At 36.0% G+C, this 21,494-nt stretch overlaps 1 protein-coding gene across 1 annotated transcript in view; it reads right to left on the reverse strand.

Moving 5' to 3' along the window:
* Positions 1-21,494, reverse strand: part of MYCBP2 (MYC binding protein 2) — a 182,924-nt gene that overhangs the window by 131,982 nt on the left and 29,448 nt on the right. The window contains exons 3-10 of the mRNA XM_034074633.1: positions 15,828-16,043; positions 11,470-11,623; positions 9,930-10,126; positions 9,470-9,712; positions 9,128-9,199; positions 6,147-6,243; positions 1,687-1,760; positions 475-613 (exon numbers count right to left, since the gene is read on the reverse strand). Coding sequence (XP_033930524.1) covers positions 475-613; positions 1,687-1,760; positions 6,147-6,243; positions 9,128-9,199; positions 9,470-9,712; positions 9,930-10,126; positions 11,470-11,623; positions 15,828-16,043 — 1,192 coding nt within the window. The remainder of the gene's footprint in view (positions 1-474; positions 614-1,686; positions 1,761-6,146; positions 6,244-9,127; positions 9,200-9,469; positions 9,713-9,929; positions 10,127-11,469; positions 11,624-15,827; positions 16,044-21,494) is intronic.

Consider the following 21,494-nt stretch of genomic DNA (forward strand, 5'->3'; position numbering starts at 1 on the left):
CTGAAATTCTGACGCAAAGAATTTATGTATTTTCATGTATTTAGTATTTTAAGAATTAAAATTAAGAATTTTCATGTATTTAGTATTTTTCAGTGCATTTCTCTTCCATTAATACAGCCAGCAGCCCTTTCAACTTTTATTAACTTTGATTCACAACAAAGAGCTCTGTAGCTTAAATATGTTATGGGAGTGTATTATGAAGTCCAAGCTTCAAATAATATTGTATTTATTACAGAACTGGAGGAAAATACTGGAAAACCATGAATAGTGCTATAGACAAAAAGGTGGTTCAGACTGGGCACATGGATTACTATGAATCAAATAAGCGCTTTCAAACCCTTGTACTTCTCCACATATTTATAATTGAGCTACACCTTCTTGCACACAGTAAAGCTAAACAAAGTCAAGAACAGTGTTTCAGTTTATTATTTGAATTACTAGGCTTGTTATTAACCTTCAAAGAAAAGGACTTACTGATAATGTGCAGGTCTTTCTCCAGATCAAATAAGGAGATGCCACATGCATGTAAGCATTTTCTAGCAAGCTTAAGCTGCAGTTCTTGTTGCAGTACTGGCTCAGTACTTGTTGCAAATATTCGCACTACAAAGCCATCCTGCAATAAATAAATAAATAAATGATTTTTTAAAAATCTGCTTTATACTGTGGAATAAATGCATTAATTTACTTTTCATGGCCTAAGTACATCCATATAATACTACTTCAGACTAAGTTATTAAAGGACACATTGATAAAGTAACATTTATCATAGAGGAGAAAATAAAACAATGCCAAACAGGATGAGCTGTACAGACCTTAAATATATTATATATACTAGCTTCTACAAAAATACTATGAACACTATGAAAATAGTAAATTGCTATAGAAATAATTAACTTTGAATTTTAATACAGATATCTTGCTTTTGCAACTATTTACATCTAGGTTTTAAGCCCTCAAATCATCCCAATTCAGAACCCAAAATTCTGGCCATGTTAAAAAACCCACAGTTGTTCTGTTAGCACAAAAACAGATTGATCCTGGTTTTCTCATGGATGCATGTCTGGCATCTCTTGACAATCCTGTCTCACCCCATCCCTGTTTTACATTTTTCTCTAAAAACAAGGATCTGTCCAAAACTAAGAACTTAATAACTGTCTGCTGAAGAAAATACAGAGAACAGCTAAAACTGGTTTTAGTTGGTTCTACAGCTTTGGCCAATACACAGTTTTCATATAAAAAAATCTATTGGAACATACCTCTTGTATTAAATCTGGCTGAAATTCCCCAACAGGTACCAAAGCAATTATAGGGAATTAAATTAGAAAATAAAAATTAAGCTCTAAGAAGTTTATCCCATAGAGATCCTGAACAATAACATGTTAAAAAAACAATCCACATAAGATTATTTTCCTCAGGAAGAGCAACATTTTTTCCCTGAAAACTTACCTAAAAAATAGAAAAATACCTGGAAAATCTATCAAAAATCAAAATTGTGTAGGTAGATATGCAACTACTGCTCCTTTATGCACAAATGTGGCAGTTTCTCACTAGTTATCGCTAATTATATGGATTTCAGTGTTAGTGAAGAAAAAGCCAAACAGGAAGCAAAAAGGAAGCTGTAAGTATTGTAAAATAAAACAATTCATTTCAGAGAACAGTAGTTTACCCAATACATGTAAGACTTACATCTCTAGATGCTGCTATTTGATTAATATATTCTCCATCAGTGAAAAGGATATTTTGCCCTTCACTATGACAATCTGTAAGAGAAAGATGCAGACTGCAGTTTACATCAACAAACATACACTGTTCTCTGCTTCTGTCTAATTTATTCTCATTACAGTGAGACTATGAGAGTTTTAGTTTGTCTAAAGAGAGATCTTACTATTGTGATAACATATTATTTTATGCCAGGATCTCCTCTCTCATCAAAAGCATAATACTCCTTTGTTCCCATAAGAGTTATTAAAGCACTCTCCACTGTATAAACTTAAGAGCTTACCACACAATTTAACTGCAAAAGCATTTAGTGTTCACCTGTGAGGGCTATTCTAAACTATAACAACACAACTGAATTCTAATTTTCTAAGAGTGTTAGTCTTTATCCTTCACCAAAGACTTTATTTTTTTTTAATAAAGCCATTGTGTAAAGATTTCTCAGTCTGTCATATAAACCCTACAAAAATAAATGAAACTGAACCAAACTTTTAATTATTCATTTAATTTTTCCATCGTTTATAAATTTCACCAAACTACAAAACTAGGAAGGTTGAAAAACTACAAAGCATGTATTTCAATATACTGCACCTCTACTGAAAACAGGTTATCTATTTCCAAGAAAAAGAGGTAAGGAAAGAATTCTGGAATTCTGCCCATATTTTAGGTGGGGAGGCGGGGGAGAGGGGTGTGGTGGTGGTGAGGAGCGGGGAGTGACCACTTGCTCTACAAGTCTGAAAGTACGACTCTATACCATTTTCTTCTCTTCCTGCTCTGCTGGTAAAACTACTAACATGATATTATATGGCTCGTAAGGTGCTCGTTTCATTGATTACACACAGGAAAGAGATCTCTACTACAGGACAGCTACTTTACACTCTAAATATCTGCTTCATAACCCAAAAAAAATCCAGCATCAGTCATTTTATCCAACACATTTAATGCTAAATGAAGCACATACAATATCTTTCTGGCATACCCAGCAAGTCTGCTAGTTTTTCTAGCTAGCTGGAATGTTCCAATAAAAGCAATACAGCTGGAAAACCCCACAGGATTCACAAACCCATAAACATGTTCACATTTTCCTGCTATACTGCCCAGTCTAATACAGTATCTTACCAGAAACAGAATATGCATTAGATGGCCTTCTGTAATTCTCACATCTTGAAGAAACACACCTAAAGAAAACCTCCCTCTTAGAGCACACCGAAGTAAGCAGCAAACAGGATGGAGAATGGCAGATACACTGAAGTTTGAAATACTGCTGTTTCAGAAACAATCTCTGATAATCTCTGTCCAAAGTCAGTTCATGCTACTAATTCTCTATGCTGTAAAGTGGTACTAGTGATTAAATAAAAGAGTTGTCTATAACTTAAAGACAAGTTCCAAAAAGAATTTAAATGACATTTCTGAAAGGTTATAGAAAATTTCTAAGCTTTAAGAACCCTTTAATGGCTGAAAATTAAATGCTCACACAACAGTAAAGGAAACATGATATTTTGGCCACCAGTAGATCCACATTACACTGTTGGCCAATCTCTCGAGATATTTCAAGAGGCAAGCCTCACAGTAAACGTTTTTGGGTGTTGTTTAGATGTTTTGTAGGTGTGTTCATATAGAAAATCTGAACAGGGATGTTTTTGGGGTGTGTTTTTCTTTGATTTGGAGGGTTTAATGTATATGCTCTTCCGAATCATTCCTAAAAATTGGCACTTAAGATGATAACATCCAGGCCCAGCATTAATTATCAAATTAATGAGGAGAGCAGAAAATGGAAGGCAAGTGAAATATCTGCCAAAGTAGGATATTATAGTATCTCAGCTAGCAAGGTGCTCTTACTGTAGTTCTATTCAATCTGACTTTTGAAATTAGCCTGGGGACAAAGCTACCCAAGATTACTGTATGAAGATTACTGTAACAGAAAGGGCTTCTGTTTTACTTAAAGGACATTAACTACAGACATCTGTTAATCACAAGTCTCCTTAGAAGTTTCAAAGAGAAGATGACTGTCAAGCACTACCTTTGTATTTACATATTTATGCACAGGGTGGTGAGACACTGGAACAGGTTGCTCAGAGCAGAGGATGCCCCATCCTTCAAGGTGTTCTAGATCAGGCTGAACAGGGCTTTGAGCAACCTGGTCTAGCTGTCCCTGCCATGGCAGGGGGTTGGAACTAGCTGATCCAGATCCCTTTCAACACAAAACATCCTGTGAATCTATGACAGAGCATCTTGTGCCTGCTAGTAAGTACTCTTGAGCTCGTCTAAGCTAAACTCAGCAGAACTTCTCAGAATAAGTGACTAGTCCTGAACACCAAGATATTCGTGTGCAATTTCAAAGAACAATAAAACCATATAACATATAACTTCAACTTCTTCACCTGAGCATAGCAACCTTTCTAAGCATTACAGTTAAAGAAATGTTCAAGATGAAAATCTCTTCTGTAAATTCAGATTCAATCACCTAGAAAATCTCATAGAACTCAAGAGATTCCTTTATGGCATTTGAACTGGAAAGACAAATCCACAGCTCAAGGACAGTGTATGAAGCTTGGCAAGAGCATTAGATACAAGAATGCTGACACACAGTCTGGTAGCTCCAGACACCCTGTCAGATTTGCTAGATTATCTATCAGAGCAGAAATACTGCCCTTTGAAATAGAAGCTTATGGTTTCAAGAAGCTGATGGATCATACTGAGAAAGGAAAAGATAACATTCCATAGCTAAGTTTTCTACAGTCACATGACTTCTAGCTAGGATCAATTCCTAACCATATCTCCTAATGAACTCCTCATCTCCTAGGCATACCTGCATGAATTAAATGCACTATCACCAACCCAGGCATTTGAAACAGATTAATTCCAGATACAGCCATGTCTGAATACCTTACCAAGTAGGAGCCATATCAGTATTCAGCTGTTGGTGAGGTTACTGCTCTCTACTTCTATCTGGTGTGGTTTTACAAAAATACAAGTGCGAGTTATTAGCAGCCACTACGACTTAAGAGTTATGTACCTACTTAGGTTTCCTCAAGATAGATACCTCCCATTCCCCTTCATTCCTTCTAACAGGAAATGGAAATAACCAGAAGTGGACCCCTTTCAATTTGTTTTAGACAAAAAACCAAGACCATCTCTGCTCACAATGTCACACTGAGAGAAGTGCAGAAAGTAAAACAGCAAGTTCAAGGGCTGAAATACAAAGGACAGGCTTTATGAAAACATCTAGCATCCGCTCTGACACAATCAGAAACCATACAAAATACAACTGTGTGAAATAATTAGAGGGATTTATGAATGGGTATTCCTGCAGTTACAAAATTTCCTTTTGCACTGAAAGATTAATACATTTTTGTTTAGCAGGCATGCTCTTGTTTAATTTGTGACTTTTTGCAGTATAAACACAATACAGTCTGTCTTGCAGAATGACACTTGTCACTGAGATTTGCAAAAGAAAGCTAGCAGTTCAGAGGTGTAGACTTTAATGTGCCCAAGTGTCTCTCAAGACTTGCATGAATAGCAATGATTTGTTTACCAGTGGTAACATAATTGAGAACCTCAAAGGACCCTATTTGTTGAAGAAGCTACCTTGAGGTGAAGAAAACAGAAAAACAATTCTACAAAGCAATTTGAAAATTACTGTTTGTATTAGAAATACAGAAAGCCTGGAGATTTTTCCTGAGGTTTCAATCAGTGCCTTTTTATTCATGTCAGGATGCAACACAAAATCTTTCTTCTGACGTATAGAATAAGGCTGTAGTTTTCAATCAAAAGATACTCTTATGCCTTCCTACTGTTTTTTGTGAGTGGCTAAGAACAGATATGTTTTTCCAGAAGGTCATTAAAGCACGTTCTGAGAACATCCTCATCTTCAAAACAGAGACCCAAGTTAGGAGGCTATTTCGCAAAAAACACTCCAAATGAAAACTAAAAAATAAAATCCAGAACAGATAAATGAAAATCCGCAATTTAAACATCAGGAGCACAGTTCCTCAGTGTTCATTAGCCTCCTTTGATTACTGAATGCATTTATACCTATCTTAAAAAACAAATGGGTTTGGCCATAGTTTACTACCTAGATGTAAGAGCTACTGGAAACAAGGTCATATCTGAGCCAACTGCTCAAGGTTTAAAAAAGGGATGAAACAAAAACTTTTTTTCTAAGAAGGGAGTTAAGCTCTTGGGAGTATTTAAATTAAAATGACCATACATTCTAAAATGTTGTAATATTCTTGCAGCAGTCAGAGTAAGATGGAAGACCTCTGAATGAAATACTGCAGTTGGTCTAGCGCAGCAAACCAAAGTCATAAAAAAGCAGTCTCTTCATAATCTCAAAACCTGTCTCAGTTTCTCTTCTGCTTACCTGAAAATACACAGCATATAAACATGCTATGCTATATAACTATCTTGTCATAGCTGGAGGTTCTTACCTGGCAAAGCAACTGTACCGTCTTGTTCCAAGGTTTCAGGGTTTATTCTTATGGCTGTCATACTGTGATTATTCGCATCTCTATATAATAAATAACCCTGATAAGAGTAACAATATATATATTGTTATGGAAATATTCTTAATTACATTAAAGGGTATTGTCAAGAGTGAAAAAAAATGCAATCATCTCAGGTATTTTTTAAAAATTTTGGAAACCTTTTAGCTTTACATTAAAGTTACTTAATTTTATCAACTTTTTTCTACTAATAAAATTCTACAGTAAAAATAGAAATTTGACTTCCTTCCTCCACCATTTTTACATGCTGTAGATCAGCATACTAAAGATCATATACAGCTTTTGAAGCCATACATACTGATGCTGTTCTTCATATGTGCATACAATTACAGTTCAGATCCACAGCCACAGTAAAAAACAGTGTTCCGGTTCCCACTTTCCAAATTAACAAAAGATTAACAGGAATTGCAGGAAGGAGATACATATATTACCCTATATAGAAAGGTGATCACTAATAAATACATGCATTAAAAACTAGAGAATTTTTCAAAAACCTTCATTAACTACTTTGACCCCACACTAACAAGATTCTGTGTATTTATTCTCTGAACTCTTCAAAGAAATGCCCACAAAGTATATGGTGATTTTGGTGACAGCAACCATAACACAAGGTTACATACAATGAGTTACACACACTGCTCATCTCCTAGTTCGTAGCCAGACCTAAGGGAACAGACATATTCAGGACTACTAAGTTTCTCTTTCTGGTTCTCCATGTGCAGAATACCTTCATTTCCCCAAAATTACCTATTCTTGTCAGCAGTCTATGCCAGGAAGTCTCCTTTGGTATACCAAAATAGTATCCTCTCTCTGTTCATTTTTGTGTGTATTTGTAAGGTTTGATTCAGTCACCAGTTTAGAAGGCTCTTCAGTATAAAGATTTGTCTACCTGAAACTCACATTTGAGGTTTATTGTTTATGCCTATAATTTTGAGTGCATGTTTAAAAAAAAATACAGTCAAGTGAGGTTTTCTTAGCTTAAACAAGATTGGCTCCATAAGCCTCTGTGCATAATGTGCACAGATCCGTAAGAGACACAATATGGCAACTTTGCTCTCTGATCTTTTTTGATACCACAATGCTTGTGGACCCTTGTAAGATTTTCATGGAGCAGGGAAGGAACACATTTGGGGAATTTACACTTAGAAAGCACTTCTGCTACAAAAGCAGCTATAGAAGAAGACTACTTAAGGGCTCTTATAAACAAACTCATTCAAGGTGACCAAGGCCAAAAAAAAATAGTATTCACCTGAAGGAGCATTGCAGAGGCCAATATGAAAAATGACTAAGTAATGATCCTGACAAGAGCAGTGTCATAGCAGGAGATACAACAATGGCTTGCACTTGCTTTAAGCACAACTGACCTCAGGTGAGGCTTCCACATACAAAAATATACAAGATGCATTTCACAGGGGGGTCATTAAGGCTTAACCTCAGAATATCTTCATCTGTCAAACCTAATTATAATCATCAACAGAAAAATCCAGCCAAACCTTTTACTTCCATCAAAACTACTTGAAATTCCCTAATAAATCAATCTCTGTGAAATTTGAAAAATCAAAACCACACAAACTAGGAAAAATAAGAGCATTAGACAAGAAAAAGTTTCAGTCTAAAATAACTGATATGATGAAGTTAGAAAAGTCATCTGAATTTGAGCTCACTTAACCAAGCACCTGAAGTGAAATGAGGCTGAAGGCACATCTTAACCTCTTTTATGAACACATACTTAGCAATAAGTGCAAGTTACACATCTTCCTATAAATATAGCCCTAGAGTGACATTCTTCTAACTAACAGCATCTTTGGGTACAGTCACTGGGACTGCATACACCTGTACAAGCACTCAGAGAAGAATATCAAATACATTTATAGCTATGTACAAAATGCCCAAATGTGTAACTCTGCATAGTGAAACTGTATGGATCCTATTATTTTCCAAACTGATAAAATGGGCTCCTGAATTAATGCATCTGCACACGTGTATTGTGCCAGTATTCCTTTTGGTGACCTGCTCTGATACTAAACAAAACCCGATTTTGTGTGTGTATGCATATATATGAGACAACTGCATAACAGAATACATATTCGTACTGAACAATTTAACTTCAAAAACATGGCAAGGAGTGCACTTAATTTCACAATGGGACAATGAGATCACTCATAAAAATTATTTAGTAGTTATAAGATCAAGTAAATGAATTATTTTCTTAAATTTAATTTGTGTTTTGGTGGGGGGTTGTTTTTGTTTCTTTTGCAGTTTGTTGTGGGGTTTTTTGAGAGTGAGAAAGAGAACGCATACAGTGGCAATAACAAGATTCTAAACACCCCACAATTTTTATAATGAATGGCAAAGGTATAAAAAAAGGTGGTTGATATTCCAGAAACTAAGAAAACAAAATATCTAAATATAGTTAACTCTGCAGTGGTAACATGAACAATTATCTCTGCTTACGGCTTACACACCCTCAATCTTCCCCCAACCAAAACAGCATTTCCTTATTTTACTGCAAATGTTTTAAAGTCAATTTATTTTCATGAATAGATATTTCAAGTATTTTTACACTATTTTTTTGCAAAAGCATATTTTTTACATCCACTAACTTCTTCAAGAAGCATACATCAGCTGACTGTACAAATCATAAGTTTACATGTTAAACCATCACATTGTGAGAAAGCCTAGAGTGACAACACCAGTGAAACTTTTCATTACACATTTCTACATGTCAGCTCCATCAGATGCTCCTCATCTTCCACAATTCAAAAGTCAGTACCAAAAACCTGATTTTTACAACTGAAGTCAAAACAACAGTACATTATCCACGTAAGCTTACTCTAAGCCGAGGTCTACTTAAATTACTCATGAGGGATGGGGGGGTGGGGTGAATGTTTTAAGTATTCACCTACCTGAGCATAGCCTAACCAAGACTTTTTTTCCTTTCTATTTTTGATGCGGGATGTAGAATTGTATATATGGCCCTGGAAAGCAAAAAAATACAATCATTTAATAAATATCAGATTAACTATTTCACAAATAATCATTTACTGTCTAACGATGTCCTGAACCATATCAACAAGCAAAAAATTTTAAGAAAATACTGTAAAATTTTCATAGAAATTATCAGAAAAATTTAGACATACTGCAGCAGAACTGATCATTAGTAAGCTCAAAGATTCTTCATGGAAACAGGACATTATAAAGGTTATTATTTTAACTGCCAATCATCAGGGAAGAAGAAATCACATTACCCTCACTGTCCCGCTATATCCAGAACCAATTTTGTAAAGTCCATCTTTACACAAGAGATAGAGGAAAAAGCCATCACTCTGAAGCAGGCACTGGTCATCATCATCTACAGATATTTCTTTCAGTGGCCATTTGTGCATCAAGGCTGCCTTCTTTATCCCATTACTGAACCAGTCCTGGATTTGGATTTTGCCCACCAGAACTGCTTGTACACTCCGTTGAAGAGAGTTTAAAATGGTTGGCACCTAAATGGTAAAATAAAGAGTAAAAAACACAACTGTTTCTCAAATGTTGCATTTTCTGTTCTATCTCTAACGCAAGAAAGACAAAGAAAAACCTACTCTTATTGCAAAACTAGCGAAGGTAAAAAAATTAACTGAATTTACACGATAGATCTTCTCGGAACTCATGTACACATCATTTACATAAACCCCCAGATACAGAGAAGTTTTATTGCAAGACCTGAATAGTCTGACAGGCATGGCTGCCATTATTGGTGAGGATAGCAGAGATTGCTTGCAACGTCCTTCCTGTCTCTCCCCATGCAGCTACCAAACTGAAGAGGCAAGCACAGGAAAGTGCTGTCAAGGACTGTCCTGTACTGTCATTCATTCCTGTGCTACGGACAGTTATCTCCAGAAGAAGCTGGAACAGGGATTCTGCAGATAAAACACAGTAATTACACAGACAAGTCACAAAATCACATAAAGCAATTTGCCAGTCAATGTGAAATTAAAACTTACAAAAAATACATCTTTCCTCAGCCATAAGTTTACCCCTAGAAAAGAAAGCATCCCATTTAAACAGGCCTAAAACATCCTGAACTTTTCATTCTTTTTCCACCAGAAAATGTTGAGTCTTGATTATCACAACAGCCAGAGAAGAAAATTAAAGTCCTTCTATTACAGTGGAACGCATTAACAAGAAATGGGCCAGAGTTATTTCACCTGCCTATTCAGTCTACCTCATCACTAAGATGATGTGTAGGTCTTTATGACCATGATCCATGTTGAAGCACATCCCATTTCTCAGAAATACACATTTCAAATCAAAGCTTGAAAATTATTCTGATCATGTGCCTCTTTTCGAGCACTTTGTAGTGACTGAACATCTGTAACAATCAAGGTGTGAACTGAAATCCACCTCAATTTTTTTGATTGTATACACAAATAATCACCGAGTGAGCAATCAAAACAAAGCCGCCTTTGTAGCTTTTTAATACTCTGCATCAAATAAAAGACTTCTGGAGCAAACTACTATCATGTTTGGAAATTGAATACTGTTGAGCCATAATATAGGAAAACATACATAAAAACTCTGCAGAAGTATTTTATATTTTATTTTACTTTTAAACAAAAGATGCTACAACAGCCTAGCCTTCCTCACAGTTCTATAAACCAGTAAAAACTATGAATTAACAAAAGATAATTAGATTTTAACTTAGACAACATAATTATACACTTAAAGCTCCCAGAAGCTGAACTTTTATTTTCAGTACCATTAAAAACAAAATTAATTTTCAGGGAAGCTTTTGGATGACCAGAGGAAACAAAGGCAAGAATTCTGACACTTTTCTTACTAGCTTTATATAAATTGCAACATTAAATAGCTAAGCTATACATTACAACAGCAGATGGTAAGTTCACTGTAGAACTACCTTCTTTCCAGTAAGACCAAGTATTTTATACCTTCAGTAAGACAAATGAATTTGTAAGGTTTTATGGTTTACTATGTTTCACTGAAATGTTGCACTACCCAGCAACAAAATCCTTCATATATATACACACACATACCCTTTTACATCCCAAGATTACTGTTCTATAAAAAAATGCTGAGAAAGTATTGGTTACACCATAAGGAGTTTACACTCCAGAATAAAGTCAGTCAGTTGAGAACAAGCACATTGCTATCTCACAAAAATACCTGCAAGAAACCATTTTATTCCGTCCAACACAGTAACAGATACATATTAATACAAACACAGTAATACATGAGACATTACCTAGGACTTCAGGAGGTTCTGACTGCAGGCCTTCTGGTTGCTGGCCCTGAAGCACATTAAGTAGGGCTTGTAGGCTCCTGAGACACAAGGATGGATGAGAAAATCTTGTCTCCTTTATCAGTTCAAAGACTTCACATAATCCAACTTCAATGATCTAAGGAAAAACAGATATTTCAGAGTGACTGTTAGTATTTTTGCATCTTCACCAATAAGGTTTATCCCATCGTTCACAGAACAAGATAGTTATTTGAATAACAAAAATGTAATACAAAGGCATTAAATACAAAATACAAAAGAATTAAAATCAAGAACCCACCTACACAACTGTACTAACAAATACCAGAAGTAATGTCATCATATGAAAGTGCTTATCTAAGCAGAGTAATAGTTCCCTGAAAAACTTACTTATTTTTTTTTATAATGTAAGACAAACTGTGCCTCTGAGGCCTTCTAATTTCTAGCAGTTTGCACTTTGACAGACCTTTTTCCTTGCTCATTAATGAGAACCAGCAAGCTAGAATTGGCTTGCAGCCTGAATTCCCAAATTGAGTAATGATGCATTTGACAGCTGATACTGGCAGAACTAGTACTTTCCTCTTCAAAGCCTCTGAGATTATTTTTTGTCACAAAAATGAGGATTAATTGCTCATCACTGGAACTCCATATGTACTAAGACATGCATTATGCCAACAAATACAACATCTGTAAAAAGCACTGTTACAGCCACTCCTGACTTTCCCTTTCAGAATTTCTGAATATTCTGAGATTACAATTACTCTTCTCTTCACTGAATGTTTCCTTCCTTTTCAAATTATGTAGTAATGATGCAGGTGAAAGAAGGTGGTTAACTAATTACAAAAAAGCAACCTTCCTGGGTTCAGCAGCAGCAGTCATTTTTCTCCTTCTTAGTAGCTGGTGCAGTGCTGTGGTTTCAACTTTCAGCCTGGGAACAGTGCTGATAACACCAACGTTTTTAGTTACCGCTCAGTAATGTTTACTCTGACAAAGGACCTTCTGAGTCTCATGCTCTGCCAGGGAGGAGGGGAAGCTGGGAGGAAGCAGAGACAGGACACCTGACCCAAACTAACCAAAGAGGTATTTCATACCACAGCACATCATGTCCACTATATAAACTGGGGGCAGTTACCCAGAAGGGCTTGATCACTGCTCGGGTCGGGCTGAGTTATCTGTCGGCGGGTGGTGAGAGGTTGTATTCTCTTCCCTTGTTATTTCCTTTATCATTATTATTATTGGTGACAGCAGTAGTGGTTTGTGTTATGCCTTAGTTACTGGACTGTTCTTATCTCAGTCTGTGGGAGTTACATTCTTTTGATTCTCTTCCTCATCCCTCTGGGAGCAGGGGAGGAAGAAGGGGAAGAGTGAGCTGTGGGGAAGAGTGAGCTGTGTGGTTCTGAGTTACTGTCTGGGTTTAAACCATGACACAACTGTATCTTCAAAACTTCACCATGTGTTTCTGCCAGGACCAGAGCCCCAGTGCTCAGAGTGTTTAATGAAGGTTCACCCCTGACTAAAATCTAAGGAAAAAAAAGACTGAAACATGAAAATAAGTTAATGGAACTGCCACTCACGCTTGAAACAAATATATTCTGATGGGCAATAGTAAGTTCTACTGGATGCCTCAAAAATGTCTTTTCTGTCATTCAACTGTTTTTATTCCTGTCTTCCTCAACTTATTTTACCACCTGTTTGATTTTTGGAGGAAGAACAGAAACATAATCAAATTAAGTCTTCAGAGTGCAATGCAATTTTCCTGCAAATTACACCTTTCCTTTCATATGTTCAGTGCAGTGGAAGAAAGCACATGCATAGAATCTACAGGGGTAAAAATATCATCAAAATAACAGCATGGGTGGTTTTTCCAAGATCCAAAACTCAGTTATCATCTCTTCATTTCTTTTTATAAAAGCAAACTGATAGGACAAGGGGGAATGGCTTTGAACTAAAAAAGGATATAGACTAGATACTTGGAAGCAATTCTTCACTATGATGGTGGTGAGCCACTGGAACAGGTTGCCCAAAGAAGCTGCAGCTACCCCATCCCTGGCAGTGTTCAAGGCCAATCTGGTCAGGGCTTTAAGCAACCTGGTCTAACAGAAGGTGTCCCTGCCCATGGCAGCAGGCTTGGAACTAGGTGATCCGTAACATCCCTTCCAACCTAAACCCTTCTCTGCTGATCTTGTAGGCTAAAGAATAAAATGCACTGTAGTATATAAAATGCACTGTAGTAGGCTAAAGAATAAAATGTAATTGAGTATTTTATTGTATTTTTCCTGATCTTTAGACTGAAAACCTCATCTAGCAGCTGACAGAGGCAGCTGGAGAAAGCAGAGAATCTAACAAATAGAAAAGATAATTTTATGAACTTCCACTACAGTAGGAATCAACAATGGATAGTTCTGATGGGATTTTGCCTGATCTGCACAGGTTTTGGGTTGTTTGGGGTGTTTTTTTTTTTTAGTATCTGAGATCAACAGACTGGGTAGGCTTCTTAAAACAGGTCTTTTAACCTTAATATATATATATATGTATATTATATATATAGACACATATATATATTATCTCAACTCCTCCAAACTGTGCACTGAAGGACAGAACAAGAAAAGTTCTTTCCAAGACATCTAAAGCTTGTTCTCGCTGCTCTCTGACAGGTCTGAGCAAAAACAAGTACTGCTGTACAAGTCTCTGTGTCACAACCTGCCAGCTCTTACCGATGCTCTCCATGCAGCCATCCTCCCATTATCTTTGCAATATCTTTGGGACTTCAGATCAAAAATGAAAGGTACATGAAATTCTAGCCTGGACACAGACATTACGAGATAAAAGAAAGTTTCCTACCTAGAGTTTTCCCACCATTTTTTCTAAACCACCTTCTGATAAGCTCTCTAACACCTTTAAACAATATCAGTGTTTTAGTTTCCACATGCAAGTGTTCTGTTCATACCCCTGATAAATCTCATCCTTCTTGGAACCTCTTTCATCTCAAAATCCCTTTAAGACTCCACTGAATTCTTTATGAAAGCCAACAGCTACATTGCCTTTTATTTATATTTCAAATGACACATCTATAATCACTGGCTAATTCACTTAACACAATTCACAAGGAGTCAAATGCAGTTCATAAACAAAGGTAATGGCTCTAAACTGCAAGGGGAGAGACAGGAAGGTGAGATACTGGCACAGGTTGCCCAGAGAAGCTGTGAATGCCCAATTCCTGGAAGTGTTCAAGGCCAGGCTGGATAGGGCTTTGAGTAACCTTGCCCAGTGGAAGGTGTCCCTGCCCATGGCAGGGAGGGTTGGAACCAGGTGATCCTTAAGACCCCTTTTAACCCAAACCAGTCTATTTACTCTGTGACTTATCAACCATGAAATTTCAGTTACCAAATTGCAGTTACATGACTTTGTTTTATTCCTTTTAATTCTCCACCGCTATATTTGGGTGCCAACTCTGCCCTTCAGATAATGCTACCTAAACACAAGCACCTATAAAATTCTAATTTTGTAAGCAGCTAGAACATTCTACATAATCACTGCTGCAAGAGCCTTTTTAATTCAGTATTTGGTTTAGGGCAAAGAAAAAGTTAACATGAATGTGCTTTTTAGACTCAGAACAACAAAAGGAATCAGGATTCATAGCATCAATAAGCTAGCAATAATCAAAACTAGATGCACAGAAGTTACATAGTACAAAACCAGTAAATCAGCAAATTAAAAAAAAATTAAAAAAATCAGTAACTCCTCTATAAATTATAAGCACAGAAGTAGTGAACAGTAAAAAACCTACCCTGTTGAACTGTAATGTCCAAATTCTTAATGTGCATTACTATAGTGCCAAAAGGCACTAGAGCCAAAACGGAGGATGATCAAAAAACTAAGGCAGTAAGAATAATAGGCAGTTACTGCAATTACACATATACCTGGCAAATCATCTTAGAAAACACTCTGCCAGTTGAATTCCAGTAGCAGAAAGATTTATTCTTTTATAAGGCTAAAGCAAAAGAAAGCAGCTTTTATCACTACAGGTAGTAGCCTCTCACAGATAAGAGCTGCCTTATTTACATTTTTTGTAGACCTTTGATGCTGTTGGTTATTTTCCACCACCAGTAAAAGACTACATGCTTAATGTTTATCTGACATTTAACTGACTTAAAATTAATTACTGAGATATACAGATCTTCCTAATTCAACAAATCAGATGATTATGGACTAGACTGACTACAAATAAATTATAGCTATTTTCTGAGCATCTGGCTTGTAATGCTGTTCTTTATTCCCCACAACGAATATATGAACACTAGATGAAATGTATGGCACACTTTAAACTATATACAGTTACTTGCCTTTGGGAGTTTAATAGGTGGCTCTTTGGATTCCTCTTCTTCATCACTGTCCGAATCCCCACTCTGTATACTGTTCTTTGAAGCCAGAGATACAGATGCTTCCTTTTTTTGCCACTCCAACACACAATGGCGGACATTGCAGTAAACATTAAAAGCTGAAGGGTTGCTGTGTAATTTGATATCTGGTATGGTTATGGTACTCTCTAGGTTTTCAGTCTGAAAAACAAGATTAGTTTTAAAGTTATCAGAAGTTTCATGCTTTGCTAAATGTAAGTAATCTCAACAGTCTGAAATTTCGGCCAACCAAATGATTCTCAAGCTGGAGACTAAACTTTCCTGTTGAAGTACCAATTTTATTTCAGGGAAGCAAGAAAGGAGGAAGATGAAGATATTTCGCTATATTCCATCTGGCTTTAGTCTCTGCCTCTCATAACTTGTTGAGGACACTGGGACAGAAAATGAAAAGCAGTTCAGGCTGTGGAATGGTCCAAACCTCTGCCACAGTAAAAAGCCTATTCTCTGCTTAACAGGGTCAGTTATCAGGGTATTTTAATTATTACTGGATTTTAAAAGCATTATTCTACTTGTTCATTTTAACCCTTTATTAAAAAATAATAAAATATAAGCTAAATGTAGATTAGAAATTAAAAATACCAGTACTTGTTTTGTCATTAAATGAAAACAGATGGCAAGTTCAAAAACTCCCCTGGCAGGATGCTGTGGATAACAATTTTGTGACTACTAAATACCTAGTGGACTAACTACTGAGTATGAAAATCTATCAAGGCCTATGGCATAACAGGACACCATCCTGTTTTCACAAGCCCCAAGCTGCAAAGTAAGAGTTGGGAAATTGTTCTGAGAAACTACCACTACACATGTCCTTACCCTACTGTTACCCTGCCCCTTCTGCCCCTGGTATCTACTAGTGGTACACTACTGTCAGCCAGTGCCAAGACAAAGAGCCTCCATGAGGCTGTCATTAGACTTAGAAAATTATTCGAAAAAAAAAAAAAAGAATTCTAAAAGCATCTTTTAAATTCTGACCTCTACTCTTCCTTTCTGCTACAGTAAGATGCGACAGGAAAGAGATTTAAAAACCAACAACCAAAATGCCACAACAACAAAAAATCCCCAGGCAAGGTTATACTTTCTATTCCACTGTGCATTTCCAAATACTAGGCTGGTTTGAACACAGGCTCTGAAAAACTGCACTTCAGGCATATAGAAGGAAGCAATTCGCTGTAATACCTCGATGAAGACAGAAGGCACAGACACTACCTAAGGAGAGAATGCCTAGGTTAAGGGTGAAGGACAAAACTGCTTCAACATCAAGGAATAATTTGGAGGGTGAAGGACAAATTTACCTCAACATGCAAGGAAAAAATCTGGAAACACATTAGGCCAGACTGAGTCAAGGTCATAACTATGATCACAAGGCTATTTTGGTTTGTTGTATTCTTGGGGGGCAGTGATGGTGGAGGCTTTTTGTGTTTTCTTTTTATTTAACAGGTATTGTGAATGACAACCTTCATTTGGCAGGAAAGTATGCAACAAACTGTATTACATTGATTTGAAACTGATCAGAGCAGAAATACACATCTATGAGCACAGTGATAGGAAAGAGGACTTTAATACAAAACAAGGGAAAAGAAGTTTGAGAACCATGAAGTAGATAATATGTTTTAACAGGGTGGTTTATTCTGCAATACAGTAGTCACAACTTTGTATATCAAAACACAGCAATAGTTCACAACATAGTTTTTTCTGTGGTTATTATTACCAGGAATAACACTGGCTTCTAACTTAGATCATTTAACACCCTATTTTACAAAACCTGAAAAAAAAATCAGAATAGCTTCAAAATATTTCAGTTTACACACTTCATTTTACTTTTGACTATATTATTAGTCTAACTGTACTGGTACATATTTGCCTATCTTTCCTTTCCATTATTACTACAAAATTATTGCAAGCTAAAACATGAAGAAGCAATGACTTACTCTATACTCTATTTTATATAACACAGACAATGTGTTAAAGTTTTTACCCATGTCAGTGTGAGCAGTAGACACAAAAAAATAAAGATGGAGTGGAGGAAGGAGGGGAGAAAAAAAGCAAGCTGCAAAAGGTTCCCTACAAACTTATTGTAAGTGTGGAGGCTTTCTCACTTCTTTTTTTAGCACAATATAACTTCTGCCATTAGTGCTTGAAAGACCACATAAGTTTGGTCCTTGTTAAGCATGAGTGTCTTTGAAATAATAAAGCTGATGTTAAAACCCCACAAGAACTCAAACCTCACATTATTCCAGTATCGAAATACATCAGAATAGATTTGGACTGACACCAATGATAATGAGCTACTACATACTTTAAAATATGTTTGGCACCAGAAAACTAAACAGCTGTAACATATGACTCCTCTGTATGTCAAATATCCATACACATACTCCAAGAGTTTTTGCAGCTGCTGCTAAGGCAAACACACAAGGTAAGCTTTCAGCTTTAAAACTAACACAGCTGAACTGAGGCAGGTTAAAAAAAAAAAAAAGAAAATTTAGAACATTTCCTATGCATTTCCTAGTTTACTGGCAGTTACAGGAAGACAAAAGTATGTGGAATCTCTGAAGTATCTCCGTCTGAAGTTCACTTATCTAATTAGTATTAGATATTGCAAATATAAAATCTGTGAAGAGTTTCCATTCTGGTTTTCTTGTCAGGAGTTCAGCTTAGTCTTTGTTCCAGAACAGCCTCAGTTCTGTAGCTCACATAGCCTCTTTTGAAATAGATTGGCCAAGTTAGCCAGCACAGATAATTTTAGACATGACAGTGCTAGACAAAATATCAATGTATGGTTTCTTGCCTATTAATAAAAAGCTGACTAATTTTCAGAAATTAACTCCTTCCTTATTCTTAATACAACTATTAAAAAGTCCCTTACCTAATGTGCTAGCTTTAAAATAGTAAGCACTTTAACCATTCTATCTTTCTGTGTTCAGGGTCTCAGTCTTTTACGACAGGGCAAACTACAGTTTTATATAGTAATCTCCTACCCAGACTTCAACAGCACAATATTCTCCAGAACCCAAAACACCCTGCTCTATGTGAACAGTGCAGCACTAGAATATATGACTCACTAGTTTTATTCCTAGCTGTGATATTAACCCATTGTCTACATTTCTTATTTCATACCTCCATTTTCTCGTCACAATACCATATCTGAGATCTGTAAATTCTTAGAAACTAGAAGTATATTATACTTCATTCTGTTACACACTCAACAAATACAGTAGCAATCCTTACACGGGTACTTAAGAATTTTGTCAGTTTAAAAGGACTGGCATTACAACTGTATTAAATAAATCTCTTTTTGAACAGTAAGCTGAACAATAAGGATTGTAAGAACAGGTTAAAAATTCAGGGTAATTATGACTTTCACCATTTACCATCTTTCACTTGAGGAGAAAATAAAAATTCCACTGAATTAACATTAAATGTATAAGCATACAGACGCTTGGGATGCCTAAAGGCAAAAAGAAAGGTGCTGAATGACAAGACAGTTTCTGGTTGGAGAGTAGGAACAGAACTTCCAAGCATCACCTTGCTCTCTTTCCCCCCGTAAACTTCACCATAAGGTAAACACCACTGACAAGTTATTCATGATGGATTTGCTCAAGTCTCTGAGGAGCTTAAACTATAATATTTATAGTTTCTGGATCTTCAAAACAAACACCTGTTCAAAAGTGGAGGTATATAAGCAGACTGCATTAACATCACTTTTTTTATTTCTTTTACAAAAGGTAGAGATGGAGCTGATTAAAACAAAAAAGAAACAGAAAATGTTTCTGCTCCTCTAATGCAAATACTCATTCAGTGAGCACTTTCCATTTTTTATTTTCTTCAACAATAAAGTGGAAAGTATTAATAACTTATAAATAATAACTTATAAATTAATAACAGGTATCAGATTTTTTTCCATATGAGGCAAGTTTTTTCTGTTAGATTACAAACAGATTCCTAACCTCACTCAGGTCAAATGCACTGATGAGATCAAATTAGGAAACTGGGACTTAAGTTCATCTCATCATCAACTGGAAATTTCCTTTTCTGCAACTAATGATAGCTATGGTACTGGGTTACTCTTCTATGCTACCACCAGTACAGTCTTGCTACCAGCCCATAGATTTTGACGTAGAATAGATCCCTATGAAAATCTAACTACTAACTATACCTAAAGAACCCCATTTAATAATTCTTACATCAAACTAACAAAGTCTATTTTAAGTTACAACAATTCTCATAATGATACTGCAATTCATGTTGGCACAAAGTACTTCTACATTGCCAAGGAAGATGGTGGAAGATTAAGACAAAATGTTAATCGACTTCTAAAAACTCACTGAAGCAGTCTATTAATTTTGCACATATCTAGGATTACTAATAATCCAATCAACTGCTCTTGAGCTAGGAGATATATTATTTCAAAAACTCCACACTATAGCTTGTTTCTTGGTATTAAGGGTATCAAGATTCACAGAAGCATGAAATAACTCTACATGACACTGTGCATACAGTGAAAAGCTACAATCATATTTTCTACGCTTCCAAATGGCCTTTTCTTAACAGCTGTTGGAATTCTACAATCCAAAGCACTTAGCAAGTATAAAAACGACTAGAAGCCCAGCTTCTAGGATGTCTTAGCGAAGACCAGATGACAGGCTCTACCTTTTTGTTCTCCCAAAGCATTTGGATTCTCAAAATATGAAATTCCTACCACTTAAAAAAAATGGAGTATCAAGACTGGAAAACATAACGATGCTTTTTGATTTACTGACTTTCACATGAGCTCTAAGAAAGTGGGACATTCTGAAATCTTTATCTTTTTTGCTTCACTTGGTACCATCGAGAACTGAAAATGCAACATCTTAATATAGATACATGATGATACATACATTACAGAACTTAACAGATATCCAGTATTCATTACAACTTCTGTCTCAAGTGCTCCAAAACTTTATTTGTGCTAGACAAAATATTTTAAATTAATTTTAATGGAAAGGAAGAGCAATTTTTAAATACAATGTAATTCTCATAAAATGTACAATATTAGGCTTCAAAAAGATTCTGAAACCATGCAAGGTGAGGTAACAATGATGAAAGGTCATTTTGATGGTCAGATGGAATAAGGCATCTTTTTCAGATGCACAGATAGGGGATTTGTGAATGCAAGAAACCTAATTAAATCACTAAAATAAGTTTTCTGTATTTTACGTAGACAAAAGAGCAGCAGATTATGTTCTCCAAACATTTAAGAAAAAAATTAGAAAAATCTTTCTCTTGAAGTTTTAAGGGAAATTAAAGAAAGAACAATTCAATCCTGAGCTACCGAATAATGAAATCTAAATACAGGCCTGAGAAATTGCAATGCCAATGAAAGTTAATCTGTTGTTAAAGATAGATAAGGCTATAATAACCATCTGATCTAACCTGTGCATAACAGAGCATAGAACCTCACCAAATTTTTCTTCAGACAGTTCAAACATCTCTTGGAAAGGGATGCCTTCTTGAGGTTTTAACACCAAATAATACAAAAGCCACTGAAAACACTACCAAATTATTTGAGTAGCTATGAGTGTTCTTGCTGAGGCAAATATTTATCCCAGTTGA

Source organism: Melopsittacus undulatus, chromosome 2 (assembly GCF_012275295.1).
Source record: "Melopsittacus undulatus isolate bMelUnd1 chromosome 2, bMelUnd1.mat.Z, whole genome shotgun sequence".
NCBI classification, from domain to species: Eukaryota; Metazoa; Chordata; class Aves; order Psittaciformes; family Psittaculidae; genus Melopsittacus; species Melopsittacus undulatus.